The following is a 20690-nucleotide window of genomic DNA, read 5'->3' on the forward strand; positions in this document are numbered from 1 at the left end:
ACGGTCTGATCCAGTAGTGGGGGACCTGATCCTAGATCTTAACGAATCAGATTACATGGAGAGGGGGGACCTGATCCTAGATCATAACAAATCAGATTACATGGAGAGGGGGGACCTGATCCTAGATCATAATGAATCAGATTACATGGAGAGGGAGACCTGATCCTAGATTATAATGAATCAGATTACATGGAGAGGGAGACCTTATCCTAGATCATAATGAATCAGATTACATGAAGAGGGGGGACCTGATCCTAGATCATAATGAATCAGATTACATGGAGAGGGAGACCTGATCCTAGATCATAATGAATCAGATTACATGGAGAGGGGGGACCTGATCCTAGATCATAATGCATCAGATTACATGGAGAGGGAGACCTGATCCTAGATCATAATGAATCAGATTACATGGAGAGGGGGGACCTGATCCTAGATAATAGTTAATTAAATTAAATGGAGAGGGGGGACCTGATCCTATATCATAATGAATCAGATTACATGGAGAGGGGGACCTGATCCTAGATCATAATGAATCAGATTACATGGAGAGGTGGGACCTGATCCTAGATCATAATGAATCAGATTACATGGAGAGGGGGGACCTGATCCTAGATCATAATGAATCAGATTAGATGGAGAGGGGGACCTGATCCAAGATCATAATGAATCAGATTACATGGAGAGAAGGAGACCTGATCCTAGATCATAATGAATCAGATTACAGGGAGAGGAGGGACCTGATCCTAGATCATAATGAATCAGATTACATGGAGAGGGGGGACCTGATCCTAGATCATAATGAATCAGATTACATGGAGAGGGGACCTGATCCAAGATCATAATGAATCAGATTACATGGAGAGGGGGGACCTGATCCTAGATCATAATGAATCAGATTACATGGAGAGGGGGGACCTGATCCTAGATCATAATGAATCAGATTACATGGAGAGGGGACCTGATCCAAGATCATAATGAATCAGATTACATGGAGAGGGGGACCTGATCCTAGGTCATAATGAATCAGATTACATGGAGAGGAGGACCTGATCCTAGATCAGCACTTCAGCTCTGGGACACTACCTGTATGAAACAGAACACACAGTTGTAAATTCTAGTTACAGCAGGTGTTTACTGCCATCTAGTGGAAGATACCAATATAACACTTTATTATCAGGGTGGGGAGGCGGCTGAGCTGAAACTGAAAGTAAAGTTGTTCTTTTGTTCAGGATCCATTTTGAGACGACAGAGCAGAAAAGACTATATGGAGATTATTGAAAAATAAAGTAAGTATTTCTGAACAATAATCTATTCTAATGGACAGAGTACGTGCATGAATACCTGGAATGAGATATTACTAGTTAGTAGAACTGCTACTTGAGCTGAGTTGCTGACAGACAGCAGTTTTCAAAGTGTAAACTAATCAGTAGTCCTACATGTTATCAGTAAAACGTCTGGTAAAGATGGTGGAGGAGCTTTTCAATGATATGGTTTTATGTTTATCTCAGGGTTTCTCCATCCTTTTGTTCTTACCAGCACTTACACACCTGATTCAACTAATCATCATATATTTTAAAATAAGTTAATATTCGAGGCATACAAATGAACATTCTCAAATTAAAACCTTATGGGTTTGTAGGCCTGCTTACAATTATTAAAGTCCTACAGTAACTCACATCTTGGAGAAAAAAAACACAGCTAAACTTGGTTTCGAGTAAATTATATGTTTATCAAAAATAATGTAAGAGAGATGTCTTGAAGAAACGCGTCTGGGTTTAGAACTCAGTGTCTCAGTGCCCTGCGACAGTGGGAGGTTTGTTTTGCATGGCCCGGTGCTACAGCTGAGTGGACATATATTTTAAGGACCAATGGAATGGTCTAAAATGCTTAAACTCTGCTCCCCCGGGGAGCCGGGCAATGCAAAACTAATTCCCCCAGTGATTGTTACTTTATTTCCTGATATGAAATGGAAAGTAATTTTGTAGCTGACGCAGTTCCAGAATGTCTGTTGAAACTGTGTCTCATATGGAACATTAGAACAGTGGTGGAAACAGAACTCAGTTCCAGAATGTCTGTTGAAACTGTGTCTCATATGGAACGTTAGAACAGTGGTGGAAACAGAACTCAGTTCCAGAATGTCTGTTGAAACTGTGTCTCATATGGAACGTTAGAACAGTGGTGGAAACAGAACTCAGTTCCAGAATGTCTGTTGAAACTGTGTCTCATATGGAACGTTAGAACAGTGGTGGAAACAGAACTCAGTTCTCAAACTGGAGTAAAAGTAAAGATTCCTTAATAGAAAATGACTCAAGTAAAAGTGAAAGTCACCCAGTAAAATACTACTTCAGGAAAAGTCTAGAAGTATTTGGTTTTAAATATAATTAAATATCAAAAGTAAAAGTAAAGTTGTAATAATTGAAAACTCCTTATATTAAGAAAACCAGACTGCACAATGTTCTTGTTATTTTAATTTATGGATAGCCAGGGTCACACTCCAACACTCAGACACCATTTAAAAACAAAGCATTTGTGTTTAGTGAGTCCTCCAGATCAGAGGCATTAGGGATGACCAGCGATGTTCTGTTGATAATTGTGCAAATTGGACAATTTTCTGTCCTGCTAAGCATTCAAAATGTAATGAGTACCTTTGGCTGTCAGGGAAAATGTACGGAGTAAAAAGTACATCATTCTATTTATGAATGTAGTGAAGTGAAAGTAAAAGTTGTTCAAAAATATAAATAGTAAAGTAAAGGACAGATACCCACAAAAACTACTGAAGTAGTACTTTAAAGTATTTTACTGAAGTACTTTACACCACTGCATTAGAAGACAGATAAATGTGTTGATTTGAAGGAAATTCTATTCTACTGTATCTTAGTCTATGCATTACTCATCTCATATGTATATACTGTAATCTATTCTACTGTATCTTAGTCTATGCATTACTCATCTCATATGTATATACTGTATTCTATACTATTCTACTGTATCTTAGTCTATGCATTACTCATCTCATATGTATATACTGTATTCTATACTATTCTACTGTATCTTAGTCTATGTATTACTCATCTCATATGTATATACTCTATTCTATTCTACTGTATCTTAGTCTATGCATTACTCATCTCATATGTATATACTGTATACTATTCTACTGTATCTTAGTCTATGTATTACTCATCTCATATGTATATACTCTATTCTATTCTACTGTATCTTAGTCTATGTATTACTCATATCATATGTATATACTGTATTCTATACTATTCTACTGTATTTTAGTCTATGCCGCTCTGACATTGTGACCAATAACATTTGATTTTGGATTTAGATTAGGTGATATACACTACATGACCAAAAGTATGTGGACACTTGCTAGTCGAACATCTCATTCCAAAATCATAGGCATTCCTATGGAGTTGGTCCCCCTTTGCTGCTATAACAGCCTCCACTCTTCTGGGAAGACTTTCCACTAGATGTTGGAACATTGCTGCGGGGACTTGCTTCCGTTCAGCCACAAGAGCATTAGGGAGGTCGGGCACTGATGTTGGGTGATTGGGCCTGGCTCGCAGTCGGTATTCCAATTCATCCCAAAGGTGTTCAATGGAGTTGAGGTCAGGGCTCTGTGCAGGCCAGTCAAGTTCTTCCACACCGATCTCGACAAGCCATTACTGTATGGACCTCGCTTTGTGCACGGGGATATTGTCATGCTAAAACTGGAAAGGGCCTTCCCCAAACTGCCCAAGACAATTTCCTCCGCCACCAAACTTTACAGTTGGCACAATGCATTCGGACAGGAAGCGTTTTCCTGGCATCCACCAAACCCAGATTCCACTGCTCCAGAGTCCAATGGCAGCGAGCTCTACACCACTCAAGCCGATGCTTGGCATTGCGCATGGTGATCTTGTGTGCGGCTGCTTGGCCATAGAAACCCATTTCATTTTAAGCTCCCGACTAACAGTTATTTTGCTGACATTGCAGTTTGGAACTCGGTATTGGGTGTTGCAACCGAGGACAGACCATTTTTATGCGCTTCCGCACTTGGCGAGCCAGTCCTCTGAGCTTGAGTGGCCTACCACTTCACTGTTGAGCCGTTGTTGCTCCAAGATGTTTCCACTTCACAATAACAGCACTTACAGTTGACAGGGGCAGCTCAAGCAGGGCAGGAAATTGACGAACTGACATGTTGGAAAGGTGGCATCCTATGACGGTGCCACGTTGAAAGGCACTGAGATCTTCAGTTAGGTCATTCTACTGCCAATGTTTGTTTATGGAGATTGCATGGCTGGCTGTCCGACTTTATACACCTGTCAGCAACAGGTGTGGCTGAAATAGAATCCACTAATTTGAAGGGGTGTCCACATATGTTTGCATATACAGTGTAGATTCTCTGTCCTGCTACTGGTAGGACTATAACATTATGTGAACTGATCTGAACAGGTTTAGGCTGGTCATCGATGACATGTAGGCTATATCTGAGGTATAGACTTTCATCTGCATATCACTAACAAACTGCTAGTATACATTATAACCTAGTCTACTTTACATAATATAAAATCTACATATCACTAACAACCCCACTACTATACATTATAACCTAGCCTACTTTACATAATATAAAATCTACATATCACTAACAACCCCACTACTATACATTATAACCTAGCCTACTTTACATAATATAAAATCTACATATCACTAACAACCCACTACTATACATTATAACCTAGTCTACTTTACATAATATAAAATCTACATATCACTAACAACCCCACTACTATACATTATAACCTAGTCTACTTTACATAATATAAAATCTACATATCACTAACAACCCACTACTATACATTATAACCTAGTCTACTTTACATAATATAAAATCTACATATCACTAACAACCCACTACTATACATTATAACCTAGTCTACTTTACATAATATAACATATCACTAACAACCCACTACTATACATTATAACCTAGTCTACTTTACATAATATAAAATCTACATATCACTAACAACCCCACTACTATACATTATAACCTAGTCTACTTTACATAATATAAAATCTACATATCACTAACAACCCCACTACTATACATTATAACCTAGCCTACTTTACATAATATAAAATCTACATATCACTAACAACCCACTACTATACATTATAACCTAGTCTACTTTACATAATATAAATCTACATATCACTAACAACCCACTACTATACATTATAACCTAGTCTACTTTACATAATATAAAATCTACATATCACTAACAACCCACTACTATACATTATAACCTAGTCTACTTTACATAATATAACATCTACATATCACTAACAACCCCACTACTATACATTATAACCTAGTCTACTTTACATAATATAACATATCACTAACAACCCCACTACTATACATTATAACCTAGTCTACTTTACATAATATAACATATCACTAACAACCCACTACTATACATTATAACCTAGTCTACTTTACATAATATAACATCTACATATCACTAACAACCCCACTACTATACATTATAACCTAGTCTACTTTACATAATATAACATCTACATATCACTAACAACCCACTACTATACATTATAACCTAGTCTACTTTACATAATATAACATATCACTAACAACCCACTACTATACATTATAACCTAGTCTACTTTACATATAACATATATCACTAACAACCCACTACTATACATTATAACCTAGTCTACTTTACATAATATAACATCTACATATCACTAACAACCCCACTACTATACATTATAACCTAGTCTACTTTACATAATATAACATCTACATATCACTAACAACCCACTACTATACATTATAACCTAGTCTACTTTACATAATATAACATCTACATATCACTAACAAACCACTACTATACATTATAACCTAGCCTACTTGACATAATATAACATCTGCATATCACTAACAAACTGCTAGTATACATTATAACCTAGTCTACTTTACATAATATAACATATCACTAACAACCCACTACTATACATTATAACCTAGTCTACTTTACATAATATAACATATCACTAACAACCCACTACTATACATTATAACCTAGTCTACTTTACATAATATAACATCTACATATCACTAACAACCCCACTACTATACATTATAACCTAGTCTACTTTACATAATAAACATCTACATATCACTAACAACCCTAGTCACTACTATACATTATAACCTAGTCTACTTTACATAATATAACTACATATCACTAACAACCCACTACTATACATTATAACCTAGTCTACTTTATAACATCATAATATAACATATCACTAACAACCCACTACTATACATTATAACCTAGTCTACTTTACATAATATAACATATCACTAACAACCCCACTACTATACATTATAACCTAGTCTACTTTACATAATATAACATCTACATATCACTAACAACCCACTACTATACATTATAACCTAGTCTACTTTACATAATATAAAATCTACATATCACTAACAACCCCACTACTATACATTATAACCTAGTCTACTTTACATAATATAAAATCTGCATATCACTAACAACCCCACTACTATACATTATAACCTAGTCTACTTTACATAATATAAAATCTACATATCACTAACAACCCACTACTATACATTATAACCTAGTCTACTTTACATAATATAACATCTACATATCACTAACAACCCCACTACTATACATTATAACCTAGTCTACTTTACATAATATAACATATCACTAACAACCCCACTACTATACATTATAACCTAGTCTACTTTACATAATATAAAATCTACATATCACTAACAACCCCACTACTATACATTATAACCTAGTCTACACATAATATAACATCTACATATCACTAACAACCCCACTACTATACATTATAACCTAGTCTACTTTACATAATATAAAATCTACATATCACTAACAACCCCACTACTATACATTATAACCTAGTCCTACTTTACATAATATAACAATCTACATATCACTAACAACCCACTACTATACATTATAACCTAGTCTACTTTACATAATATAAAATCTACATATCACTAACAACCCCACTACTATACATTATAACCTAGTCTACTTTACATAATATAAAATCTACATATCACTAACAACCCCACTACTATACATTATAACCTAGTCTACTTTACATAATATAAAATCTACATATCACTAACAACCCACTACTATACATTATAACCTAGTCTACTTTACATAATATAACATCTACATATCACTAACAACCCCACTACTATACATTATAACCTAGCCTACTTTACATAATATAAAATCTACATATCACTAACAACCCCACTACTATACATCTATAACCTAGTCTACTTTAACAACCCACTACTATATAACCTATCTACATATCACTAACAACCCACTACTATACATTATAACCTAGTCTACTTTACATAATATAAAATCTACATATCACTAACAACCCCACTACTATACATTATAACCTAGTCTACTTTACATAATATAACATCTACATATCACTAACAACCCCACTACTATACATTATAACCTAGTCTACTTTACATAATATAACATCTACATATCACTAACAACCCCACTACTATACATTATAACCTAGTCTACTTTACATAATATAACATATCACTAACAACCCCACTACTATACATTATAACCTAGTCTACTTTACATAATATAAAATCTACATATCACTAACAACCCACTACTATACATTATAACCTAGTCTACTTTACATAATATAAAATCTACATATCACTAACAACCCCACTACTATACATTATAACCTAGTCTACTTTACATAATATAACATATCACTAACAACCCACTACTATACATTATAACCTAGTCTACTTTACATAATATAACATCTCTCACTTGTTGCAAAAAACCTTTCTGAATGGATCAATCAAATCAAATCAAATTTATTTATATAGCCCTTCGTACATCAGCTGATATCTCAAAGTGCTGTACAGAAACCCAGCCTAAAACCTCAAACAGCAAGCAATGCAGGTGTAGAAGCACGGTGGCTAGGAAAAACTCCCTAGAAAGGCCAAAACCTAGGAAAAAACCTAGAGGAACCAGGCTATGTGGGGTGGCCAGTCCTCTTCTGGCTGTGCCGGGTGGAGATTATAACAGAACATGGCCAAGATGTTCAAATGTTCATAAATGACCAGTATGGTTGAATAATAACAAGGCAGAACAGTTGAAACTGAAATCAATCATTTCCCCCCTCAGATCAATAATGTCCGTTTTAGCCCTTCTGTCTACATTCTCAGATTAGTTTAGAAAATAACAGATTGAAAGACAATAAATATCCTACTGTTAGTGAATACAAATAAGTGTGAGACATGGCCTTGTGTTGCTGCACTGTCTAGAACTACCTTAACAAACAGTGACTTATTATTATTATTGACAGTTACCATGGAGATGAAATATCACAACTACATGTTCATGTGATGCATTAAATCACCTGACTGTTTCTATGTCTGTTAGTAAATGTTTTATTTCTCAAAGAGATAATGAATACATGAGAACAAGAATTAGTTGTCACTGTGTTAATCACAACCAACATGCTGGATCTCTGTTTAGGGGTCAGTGCTCTAAAATGAGTCTCTCTGGGGAGAGAGAGGAGGGGGCCCTGCTCTAAAATGAGTCTCTCTGGGGAGAGAGAGAGGAGGGGGCCCTGCCTCTAAAATGAGTCTCTCTGGGGAGAGAGAGGAGGGGGCCCTGCCTCTAAAATGAGTCTCTCTGAGGAGAGAGAGGAGGGGGCCCTGCCTCTAAAATGAGTCTCTCTGGGGAGAAGTTTATGCCTCTAAAATGAGTCTCTCTGGGGAGAGAGAGGAGGGGGGCCCTGCCTCTAAAATTCATCTCTCTGAGGGACATGACACCAAAGATAAGAGGTAAGATGATAATTTAATGAATAATTTATAAAGTTTATTTCCAAAATAAATAGCTATCTTAAGATGAATGCACTTACTGTAAATCACTCTGGATAAGAGCATCTGCTAAATCAGGAGTTCTCAATCCGGGGTCTGTGGAGGTACTGCAGGGGTTCTCAATCCGGGGTCTGTGGAGGTACTGCAGGGGTTCTCAATCCGGGGTCTGTGGAGGTACTGCAGGGGTTCTCAATCCGGGGTCTGTGGAGGTACTGCAGGGGTTCTCAATCCGGGGTCTGTGGAGGTACTGCAGGGGTTCTCAATCCGGGGTCTGTGGAGGTACTGCAGGGGTTCTCAATCCGGGGTCTGTGGAGGTACTGCAGGGGTTCTCAATCCGGGGTCTGTGGAGGTACTGCAGGGGTTCTCAATCCGGGGTCTGTGGAGGTACTGCAGGGGTTCTCAATCCGGGGTCTGTGGAGGTACTGCAGGGGTTCTCAATCCGGGGTCTGTGGAGGTACTGCAGGGGTTCTCAATCCGGGGTCTGTGGAGGTACTGCAGGGGTTCTCAATCCGGGGTCTGTGGAGGTACTGCAGGGGTTCTCAATCCGGGGTCTGTGGAGGTACTGCAGGGGTTCTCAATCCGGGGTCTGTGGAGGTACTGCAGGGGTTCTCAATCCGGGGTCTGGGGAGGTACTGCAGGGGTTCTCAATCCGGGGTCTGTGGAGGTACTGCAGGGGTTCTCAATCCGGGGTCTGTGGAGGAACTGCAGGGTTCTCAATGGGGTCTGTGGAGGTACTGCAGGGGTTCTCAATCCGGGGTCTGTGGAGGTACTGCAGGGGTTCCGCGGCACCCTGACTGTACTCGTTGCAATGTAAGACATTTGATAGGATTTTTACATGACAAAACCACTTTGCCTACTCTTAATTATTGCCTAATATAATGGAATGCATGTTTTTTTAACCAATTGTGATGGTTGTTACCAGCAGAATATTGACAATATAACCGTTATATCAACACTCTCTTCACACCCGTTTAACAACTCTAAATATCTTTGGCATAGTAGGCATCAAGTCCCTTCCAATAATGTTGCCTACAACGTTTCATGTTCATTTTCATTGAACACATATTACACCCCAGATACCTTCAATTGCCCAATTTATATCCATCCCCAATTTAGGAGTATTTTTTAACAATATGATGTTGCGCTCCAAAGAGAGAACTTGAAATAACATGATGTAGATAATTAAATCATCAAAAGAAAAACGTGTTTAGAAAACAAGGTTCCTTATAAAAAGGCTTCTATCACTTCCTTAAAATATGAAATCAATAAAAGTTATATATATTTTTGGGTTCAGTGAAGAAGAACCTCTAGAGTTCTGATCAACAAAAGGTTCATGTTTTGAGGATGTGAACCCAGCAGCCATCCAGTGGTCAGATCAATTCCACCTGTTTTTTCCAGCGCCCGGCCCGGGATTCGAACCAGCCACCCTTCGGTCACAGCTCCAACTCCAACCTGAGTTAATCTTCAGAAATAAGCATGAGTTAATCTGCCAAAATGAAGACAAAATGCTATGCATACATGGTATCACTTGTTATGCATAATTATCATACATAACTCATCGCCAAAAGCACAAGACATACTGTTGCATGTAGGTCTGTATTATTTATGGGTTGATCACATAGAAATATAAAAACATTATTTTTAACTACTGCAATGCAATTACATGTGGCTCAGGAACCACTGACTCACTGCATTATTCTATAGTATTATCAAGACACCTGCTGTTAACTCTTAACTACTTAGGACAGCTCACCAGGTGTCCTAAATATCTACTGACTAGGTGGGTAGGTAATTTAGGCAATGGGTAGGTAACTAGGTCATTTATACCCATAAGTGTAAAATGTCTTTATTCTCAGCACTTGTACGACCAATTTTCTACTCAGACACTTTGGCCATATGGACCCAGATCTCAACATATTGTCATAAAAAAACTGAATGTTTGATCTCAAAATGTTGTTATAATTTTGTAAAAATGTTTGTTAAACATAATAATAAAAAATGAATATTACTAATGTAACCCACTGTAAAGACTGGGTTTAGGTTATTGTGTTGCACTGCTCATGTCCGCGTTCTGGAACTGTCCGCGTCCCCGTACAGAACTGTCCGCGTCCACGTTCGGTGTGGATATTGTCCGGTTACGCGCAGAGTGGACTGAGGTGATCTTGGGGAATAACGACAGTTTGTTTTAGTGTTGAGACACCGAAGTTTATTGTTCAATTTGCTTTTTTCTTTACGGTGAGGGACATTATGAGTGTAGCCAGATCCTTTTCACTCTCTATCCTCGTTTCATTTTGTGGTTCACCGGATTCATCATCGAGACGAGGGACAGACGAACGACCTGCTAACTAACCAAGCTAGTCGGTACAGCTCGGTAAGCTAGCTAGCTACTCTACCAGCAGCATCCTAGTTATCCTAGCTAGCATCGGTACAGCTCGGTAAGCTAGCTAGCTACTCTACCAGCAGCATCCTAGTTATCCTAGCTAGTCGGTACAGCTCGGTAAGCTAGCTAGCTACTCTACCAGCAGCATCCTAGTTATCCTAGCTAGTCGGTACAGCTCGGTAAGCTAGCTTGCTACTCTACCAGCAGCATCCTAGTTATCCTAGCTAGTCGGTACAGCTCGGTAAGCTAGCTAGCTACTCTACCAGCAGCATCCTAGTTACCATAGCTACCACTACATCATCACCGGCTCCCCGGTTGTTTCTTTAGTGTTTAAACCCTCTGTGTCCAAGGACCGAACTTTTGAATATTATTTTCAGGACGCCTCAATAGCAGGTATTGAACACCGGGTAAATAATCACTAGTCAGAACTTCAACCTCAGTATACATTCATTATAAAAATCATTTAATATCTGATATTGTGAGTAAACAACCTCGAGAGTGCGTCTTCCAGCCCTCCAATAAATTACATCATTCAACCCTCCCGGTTAGTAAATTTACCTCAACATCCCCCGGAGAAGGCAGAGTAACGACACCAGCCTTTTAGCGGGGCTGACAGACTGACTACAACGCTCGCGTCGATAAATTAATCTCGTCATTAAAAATGACACACTGCTCGCGCGTGTTAACTAACGTCTGGAAGTCAGTTCTATTTGTGAAACTCTTCTTATGTTTCCCCATCTGAGCTCAGAGTAGATGAGAGATGTAATGTTTGTCTCTGTTGTGTTGAAGTCCAATCAAGCAGGAGAGACCAGCCTCCCCTGTTCTCAGCTGTGTGTCCATGAAGAGTGACCAGTCTATGCATCAACCTATACAGTTTAGAGAGGGAGACTTTTCTACTGAACAAAGGTAAGAAGAACTCATGGGTCCTGGTCAGTGAGTTAAACAACACTGTCTCTAGTCATTTCTCCTCCCCATTTTTGTTGTTGTTTTCAAATCCTTAATCATTTTGTCCATTTTCATAGTCCTAAAACAATATTAAACAAACACAACATTCCCTCATTGACTCAGTACTGGTACTCCTTATAGTCTCATTATTACCTCAACTACCTGGTACCCTGCACATTGACTCAGTACTGGTACTCCTTATAGCCTCATTATTACCTCAACTACCTGGTACCCTGCACATTGACTCAGTACTGGTTCTCCTTATAGTCTCATTATTACCTCAACTACCTGGTACCCTGCACATTGACTCAGTACTGGTACTCCTTATAGTCTCATTATTACCTCAACTACCTGGTACCCTGCACATTGACTCAGTACTGGTTCTCCTTATAGTCTCATTATTACCTCAACTACCTGGTACCCTGCACATTGACTCAGTACTGGTACTCCTTATAGCCTCAATATTCCGGTCAACTACGGTAACATTTGAGAGTGAGGCAAATATATAGCATTTTGAAAAAAAACATGATTATTTGTCTCTCTGAAATGAAGACATCAAGTGATTTTAAACAAATACATATCTGTCATTGAACAACCCCATGATTAGATAGTGAACAACCCCATGATTAGATTGAACAACCCCATGATTAGATAGTGAACAACCCCATGATTAGATAGTGAACAACCCATGATTAGATAGTGAACAACCCCATGATTAGATAGTGAACAACCCCATTTAGATAGTGAACAACCCCATGATTAGATAGTGAACAACCCCATGATTAGATAGTGAACAACCCCATGATTAGATAGTGAACAACCCCATGATTAGATAGTGGACAACCCCATGATTAGATAGTGAACAACCCCATGATTAGATAGTGAACAACCCCATGATTAGATAGTGAACAACCCCATGATTAGATAGTGAACAACCCCATGATTAGATAGTGAACAACCCCATGATTAGATAGTGAACAACCCCATGATTAGATAGTGAACAACCCCATGTAGATAGTGAACAACCCCATGATTAGATAGTGAACAACCCCATGATTAGATAGTGAACAACCCCATGATTAGATAGTGAACAACCCCATGATTAGATAGTGAACAACCCCATGATTAGATAGTGAACAACCCCATGATTAGATAGGGAACAACCCCATGATTAGATAGTGAACAACCCCATGATTAGATAGTGAACAACCCCATGATTAGATAGTGAACAACCCCATGATTAGATAGTGAACAACCCCATGATTAGATAGTGAACAACCCCATGATTAGATAGTGAACAACCCCATGATTAGATAGAGAACAACCCCATGATTAGATAGTGAACAACCCCATGATTAGATAGTGAACAACCCCATGATTAGATAGTGAACAACCCCATGATTAGATAGTGAACAACCCCATGATTAGATAGTGAACAACCCCATGATTAGATAGTGAACAACCCCATGATTAGATAGTGAACAACCCCATGATTAGATAGTGAACAACCCCATGATTAGATAGTGAACAACCCCATGATTAGATAGTGATCAACCCCATGATTAGATAGTGAACAACCCCATGATTAGATAGTGAACAACCCCATGATTAGCTAGTGAACAACCCCATGATTAGATAGTGAACAATCCCATGATTAGACAGTGAACAACCCCATGATTAGATAGTGAACAACCCCATGATTAGATAGTGAACAACCCCATGATTAGATAGTGAACAACCCCATGATTAGATAGTGAACAACCCCATGATTAGATAGTGAACAACCCCATGATTAGATAGTGAACAACCCCATGATTAGATAGGGGACAACCCCATGATTAGATAGGGGACAACCCCATGATTAGATAGTGAACAACCCCATGATTAGATAGTGAACAATCCCATGATTAGATAGTGAACAACCCCATGATTAGATAGTGAACAACCCCATGATTAGATAGTGAACAACCCCATGATTAGATAGTGAACAATCCCATGATTAGATAGTGAACAACCCCATGATTAGATAGTGAACAACCCCATGATTAGATAGTGAACAATCCCATGATTAGATAGTGAACAACCCCATGATTAGACAGTGAACAACCCCATGATTAGATAGTGAACAACCCCATGATTAGATAGTGAACAACCCCATGATTAGATAGTGAACAACCCCATGATTAGATAGTGAACAACCCCATGATTAGATAGTGAACAACCCCATGATTAGATAGTGAACAACCCCATGATTAGATAGTGAACAACCCCATGATTAGATAGTGAACAAGCCCATGATTAGATAGTGAACAACCCCATGATTAGATAGTGAACAACCCCATGATTAGATAGTGAACAACCCCATGATTAGATAGTGAACAACCCCATGATTAGATAGTGAACAACCCCATGATTAGATAGTGAACAACCCCATGATTAGATAGTGAACAACCCCATGATTAGATAGTGAACAACCCCATGATTAGATAGTGAACAACCCCATGATTAGATAGTGAACAACCCCATGATTAGATAGTGAAAAACCCCATGATTAGATAGTGAACAACCCCATGATTAGATAGTGAACAACCCCATGATTAGATAGTGAACAACCCCATGATTAGCTAGTGAACAACCCCATGATTAGATAGTGAACAACCCCATGATTAGATAGTGAACAACCCCATGATTAGATAGTGAACAACCCCATGATTAGATAGTGAACAACCCCATGATTAGATAGTGGACAATCCCATGATTAGATAGTGAACAACCCCATGATTAGATAGTGAACAACCCCATGATTAGATAGTGAACAATCCCATGATTAGATAGTGAACAACCCCATGATTAGATAGTGAACAACCCCATGATTAGATAGTGAACAACCCCATGATTAGATAGTGAACAACCCCATGATTAGATAGTGAACAATCCCATGATTAGATAGTGAACAACCCCATGATTAGATAGTGAACAACCCCATGTCATGATTAGATAGAGAACAACCCCATGATTAGATAGTGAACAACCCCATGATTAGCTAGTGAACAACCCCATGATTAGATAGTGAACAACCCCATGATTAGATAGTGAACAACCCCATGATTAGATAGTGAACAACCCCATGATTAGATAGAGAAAAAACACACCAATCTCTTTCAGAAATGCTTTGAACAATAAAAGCTAATTTACTAACATTTCTGAAAAGTGATATATAGTGTTTTGGAATGAAACTCTTATGTTTCCCCATCTGAGCTCAGAGTAGATGAGAGATGTAATGTTTGTATCTGTTGTGTTGAAGACCAATCAAGCAGGAGAGACCAGCCTCCCCTGTTCCCAGCTGTGTGTCTATGAAGAGTGATAAGTCTATGGATCAACCTATAGTGTTTAGAGAGGGAGACTTTTCTACTGAACAAAGGTAAGAAGAACTCATGGGTCCTGGTCAGTGAGTTAAACAACACTGTCTCTAGTCATTTCTCCTCCCATTTTCCCATTTATTGTTGTTGTTTTCATAATCCATATGCTAATCCTTTTGTCCATTCTCATAGTCCTAAAACAATTAAACAAACACAACATTCCCTCACTGTGTGTGTGTGTGTGTGTGTGTGTGTGTGTGTGTGTGTGTGTGTGCGTGTGTGTGTGTGTGTACTCCCTGGATGAGGAGATGTAATCTAATGTTTTGTCCACAGAAACCAACAGGAGAGATCAGAGTCAGAGATTCTCAGTTGTCAGTCTTCCCAGAGTCATCAAACAGACCTGGCCTCCATATTCAGTGTATGTGGTCCTGTTATGTACATTTGTTTTTGTTTACCTCAAGTAAAGTTGATCTGTCAATCATTCATTAATGTGTTAATGAGAAAGCATTTTATTCTCTTGCTTAACTTATTTACTTGATTTATTCCAGATGCTTGAAGATAAAATTATGACATTTGTGAAGAACGAGCTGAAGATGTTCAAGAGGATTCTTAGTCCAGAATTCCCAGAAGGCTTTGAGAGTCAGAAACAGGAAGTGGTGGACCCTGAAGATGAGCAGCAGGAGAGCAGTGCCAGAGAGGGGGCTCTGAAGATCACACTGCACATCCTGAGGAAAATGAACCAGAAGGAGCTTGCTGACACACTGGAGAAATGTAAGATCTGTCTGCCTCATGTTGAATGATGTTTTATAACATTTAAAAGCTGTAGCTAAAGTACAGCTAAAGTAGCTGTGTAACTCAATGATATTGTAGCAGCCTTATTAACACAACACCTAGTGACCTCATCAAGTAGCAGCAGGGATGTGTTGTGTTGATTCATTTAGAGAGAGAGAACATTAATAATACCATCAATAATACCAATAATAATATAATCAGTCACACCAGTCTGTTATGCATTATGAAAACATTTACACATTTATACCGTCAGTTAAGAGAATAAATTATTATAATGTACAACTTTATAACAGTCCTACAATACTGTAGACATTAAAACAGACATAATATTAATATCCTCTGTGTTATTTCTTCATTCAGATGAGCTCGCTGTGATTTGCCAACGTGAACTCAAATCTAATCTAAAGAAGAAGTTTCAATGTGTATTTGAGGGGATCGCTAAACAAGGAAACCCAACACTTCTCAATAAGATCTACACAGAGCTCTACATCACAGAGGGTGGAACAGGAGAGGTCAATAATGAACATGAGCTGAGACAGATTGAGACAACAACCAGGAAACAAGCAAGACCAGAGACTGCAATCAAATGTAACGACATCTTCAAACCCTTAACTGGACAAGACAAACCTATCAGAACTGTGCTGACAAAGGGAGTCGCTGGCATTGGAAAAACAGTCTCTGTGCAGAAGTTCATTCTGGACTGGGCTGAAGGAAAAGCAAATCAGGATGTCCAATTTGTATTTTCATTCCCTTTTCGGGAGCTGAATTTGATGAAAGGGGACAAACACACTTTCATTGAACTTCTTAATCACTTCTCAATGGAAACTAAACAATCAGGAATCTCCAACTATGACAAGTACAAAGTTCTGTTCATCTTTGATGGTCTGGATGAGTGCAGACTGCCCCTAGACTTCCAGAAGAACAAGATCTGTTGGGACGTCACAGAGTCAACCTCAGTGGATGTTCTGCTGACAAATCTCATCAAGGGAAATCTGCTTCCCTCTGCTCTCCTCTGGATAACTACCCGACCTGCAGCAGCCAATAAGATCCCTTCAGGGTGTGTTGACCAGGTGACAGAGGTACGAGGGTTCAATGACCCACAGAAGGAGGAGTACTTCAGGAAGAGATTCAGTGATGAGGACCTGGCCAGCAGAATCATCTCACACATAAAGACATCAAGGAGCCTCCACATCATGTGCCACATTCCAGTCTTCTGTTGGATTTCTGCAACAGTCCTTGAACACATGCTGAAACATAAGAGAGAAGAGATGCCCAAGACTCTGACTGAGATGTACACACACCTTGTGGTGTTTCATACCAAACAGAAGAATGAAAAGTATTTTGAGAAAGAAGACACAGGTTCACACTGGAATAAAGAGAGCATTCTGTCACTGGGAAAACTGGCTTTTCAACAGCTTGTGAATGGCAATCTGATTTTCTATGAAGAAGACCTGAAGGAGGCTGGCATTGATGTCAATGAAGCCTCAGTGTACTCAGGATTGTGCACACAGCTCTTTAAAGAGGAATGTGTGCTGTACCAGGACAAGGTGTACTGCTTTGTTCATCTGAGCATTCAGGAGTTTCTGGCTGCTGTATATGTGTTCCTCTCATTCATCAACAACAATGAGAATCTAATGGATGAACTGCAAACAACGTCCAGGAACTTTTCTGTGAGGATCAAACAAAGGCGTAAAGTTACTTTCTACAAGAGTGCTGTGGATAAAGCCTTACAAAGTGAGACGGGGAAACCTGGACCTTTTCCTCCGCTTCCTTCTGGGCCTCTCACTGGAGTCCAATCAGAAGCACTTACGAGGTCTACTGACAAAGACAAGAAGCAGCTCACAGAGCCATGAAGAAACAGTCAAGTACATCAAGGAGAAGATCAGGAAGAATCTCTCTCCAGAGAGGAGCATCAATCTGTTCCACTGTCTGAATGAACTGAATGACCATTCTCTAGTGGAGGAGATCCAAAGCTACCTGAGATCAGGAAGTTTCTCAGAAGACAAACTGTCACCTGCACAGTGGTCAGCTCTGGTCTTTGTGTTGCTGACTTCAGAAAAGGAGCTGGATGTGTTTGACCTGAAGAAATACTCCAGATCAGAGGAAGGTCTTCTGAGGCTGCTGCCAGTGGTCAAAGCCTCCAGAGCTGTTCTGTGAGTAAATAAAATGACATTTAAGAACTAATCATCAGGAAGAAATATTCAGTTTAGAGAAAAATATGTATTATAATATGTATATAATATTATATTGAAAAACATATTGAATAAATTCATTGATTTTCACATTAGTATAACAATATGACCATACAATTCTAGGAGACGGAAGATGAATCTATATGTTGTTTGAGAGAATAAACCAAATGCATCTGCCATTGTCCTTCTACACTACTGGTGTTAAATTAACAGTGTGTTTGTGAAGTCATGATGATCTCTTTGTCAGGCTGTCAGGCTGTGGAGTCACAGAGGAAGGCTGTGCTTCTCTGGTCTCAGCTCTGAGGTCAAACCCCTCACACCTGAGAGAGCTGGATCTGAGTAACAATGACCTGAAGGATTCAGGAGTGAAGCTGCTCTCTGCTGGACTGGGGAATCCCCACTGTAAACTGGAGACTCTGAGGTCAGTATTCCTGTAGTTGGTCAACAAGTGATAACTGTTCACCAGATCCACATGTGTTTACCAGACACACATAGTCCACACCATATGTGTTTGGACAGTGAAGCTTACAGTTTTACAGTTGGTGCTCCAGCATTTTGGATTTGAGATACAATGTTTCATATTAGGTGACAGTACAGAATGTCACCTTTTATTTGAGGTTGATGGTGAGAGGTTAGCATGTTTTGTTGTAGTCTCTGTTATTGGTAATGGTGAGAGGTTAGCGTGTTTTGTTGTAGCCTCTGTTATTGGTAATGGTGAGAGGTTAGCATGTTTTGTTGTAGTCTCTGTTATTGGTAATGGTGAGAGGTTAGTATGTTTTGTTGTAGCCTCTGTTATTGGTAATGGTGAGAGGTTAGTATGTTTTGTTGTAGTTTCTGTTATTGGTAATGGTGAGAGGTTAACATGTTTTGTTGTAGCCTCTGTTATTGGTAATGGTGAGAGGTTAGCATGTTTTGTTGTAGTTTCTGTTATTGGTAATGGTGAGAGGTTAGCATGTTTTGTTGTAGCCTCTGTTATTGGTAATGGTGAGAGGTTAGTATGTTTTGTTGTAGTTTCTGTTATTGGTAATGGTGAGAGGTTAGCATGTTTTGTTGTAGTCTCTGTTATTGGTAATGGTGAGAGGTTAGCATGTTTTGTTGTAGCCTCTGTTATTGGTAATGGTGAGAGGTTAGCATGTTTTGTTGTAGTCTCTGTTATTGGTAATGGTGAGAGGTTAGCACAGGGGTGGGCAAACTTTTTGACTCGCGGGCCACAATGGGTTCTAAAATTTGACAGAGGGGCCGGGCCAGGAGCATTTGGAGGGAGTGTTTGGGCCGGATATACTAAAGCATTAAATGTAGTGTGTGCAAACCTCATAGCACAGTAAGAACACTACAACCCAATTTATTAACTGTCTTTCAAATGTGAAAAATAGCCCTTATCAGTTAATAAATTTGTCTCAAGGAATATGCAAGATATGGCATTTACATACTATTTCGCAGATACTGGGAGGAGGAAATGTAAATAGATTAAAATAACATACGCACTGTGATTTATCAAGATTGCGTCTGTTTTTAATAAGTTTCAATCGAAGGTGCAAAGTTAAAGAAATCAACATTTATTGAAAAATGGAATCACTTTCAACATTCAAAACATATTATTACACAACGAAATGCTCAAGCTCAATAATATCTACTTGTGTTAAACTCCGCAAAATCATGGATGGATTGTCCTGACCGCGCGCTCTACAAACTCGCCACGGACGCCCTCGCCTTCACGCGCAAACAGTACACGTGTATCGTTGCCAAGCACACAGACATAGGCTGTATTAAATATCCTACCTGCAGCTGAAAATTTAAATTTAAATTAAGAGCGATGTGCGGCGTGTTAATTAAGCTACTGTACCGCTGCTGTGCGTAAATGCGCATGGCTCTTAATTAAAAGACGCACTTCCAAACTTTCCATATGCATTTTTTCATAACACAGCAGAAAAACTCACCATTTCAGTGGGAACAGTGTTGTTGGTCTCCCTTTTTTGCCAGTGCATCAAAGTCTGGAGTTAGTTTTGTTGTGGCAATTCTCAGGACAG

The 20690-nt window shown here is 38.9% G+C and overlaps 1 protein-coding gene across 3 annotated transcripts; it reads left to right on the top strand.

Annotated features, from left to right (window-relative positions):
* Nucleotides 1–333: 333 nt before the first annotated feature.
* On the top strand, nt 334–19099 carry LOC135571170 (NLR family CARD domain-containing protein 3-like). Of its 3 annotated transcripts, none has more exons than XM_065016960.1 (6): nt 334–1289; nt 15625–15741; nt 16013–16097; nt 16228–16450; nt 16832–18624; nt 18911–19099. In XM_065016960.1, the coding sequence occupies exons 2-5, from the start codon at nt 15674–15676 to the stop codon at nt 18322–18324; spliced, it is 1869 nt and encodes a 622-aa protein (XP_064873032.1). In that variant the 5' UTR covers nt 334–1289; nt 15625–15673; the 3' UTR covers nt 18325–18624; nt 18911–19099. The 3 variants fall into 3 exon arrangements, 2 of the variants coding, with proteins under 2 accessions (XP_064873032.1, XP_064873031.1); XM_065016959.1 differs by lacking the exon at nt 334–1289 and adding an exon at nt 8873–8959; XR_010463667.1 differs by lacking the exons at nt 334–1289; nt 15625–15741; nt 16013–16097; ... (1 more) ...; nt 16832–18624; nt 18911–19099 and adding exons at nt 8868–8959; nt 10394–11366; nt 12165–12234.
* The last annotated feature ends 1591 nt before the right edge of the window (nt 19100–20690 follow it).

The sequence above is a fragment of the Oncorhynchus nerka genome, unplaced genomic scaffold, assembly GCF_034236695.1.
Source record: "Oncorhynchus nerka isolate Pitt River unplaced genomic scaffold, Oner_Uvic_2.0 unplaced_scaffold_715, whole genome shotgun sequence".
In the NCBI taxonomy this organism is placed as follows: Eukaryota; Metazoa; Chordata; class Actinopteri; order Salmoniformes; family Salmonidae; genus Oncorhynchus; species Oncorhynchus nerka.

Bases quoted from the DNA above. Each gene is read 5' to 3' on its own strand.
- LOC135571170 (XM_065016959.1), top strand. From the start codon at position 8,877: ATGAGTCTCTCTGGGGAGAGAGAGGAGGGGGGCCCTGCCTCTAAAATT. The intron at 8,960-15,624 runs GTAAGATGATAA...GTTGTGTTGAAG, and splicing joins CATGACACCAAAGATAAGAG to ACCAATCAAGCAGGAGAGAC. The intron at 15,742-16,012 runs GTAAGAAGAACT...TTTTGTCCACAG, and splicing joins GACTTTTCTACTGAACAAAG to AAACCAACAGGAGAGATCAG.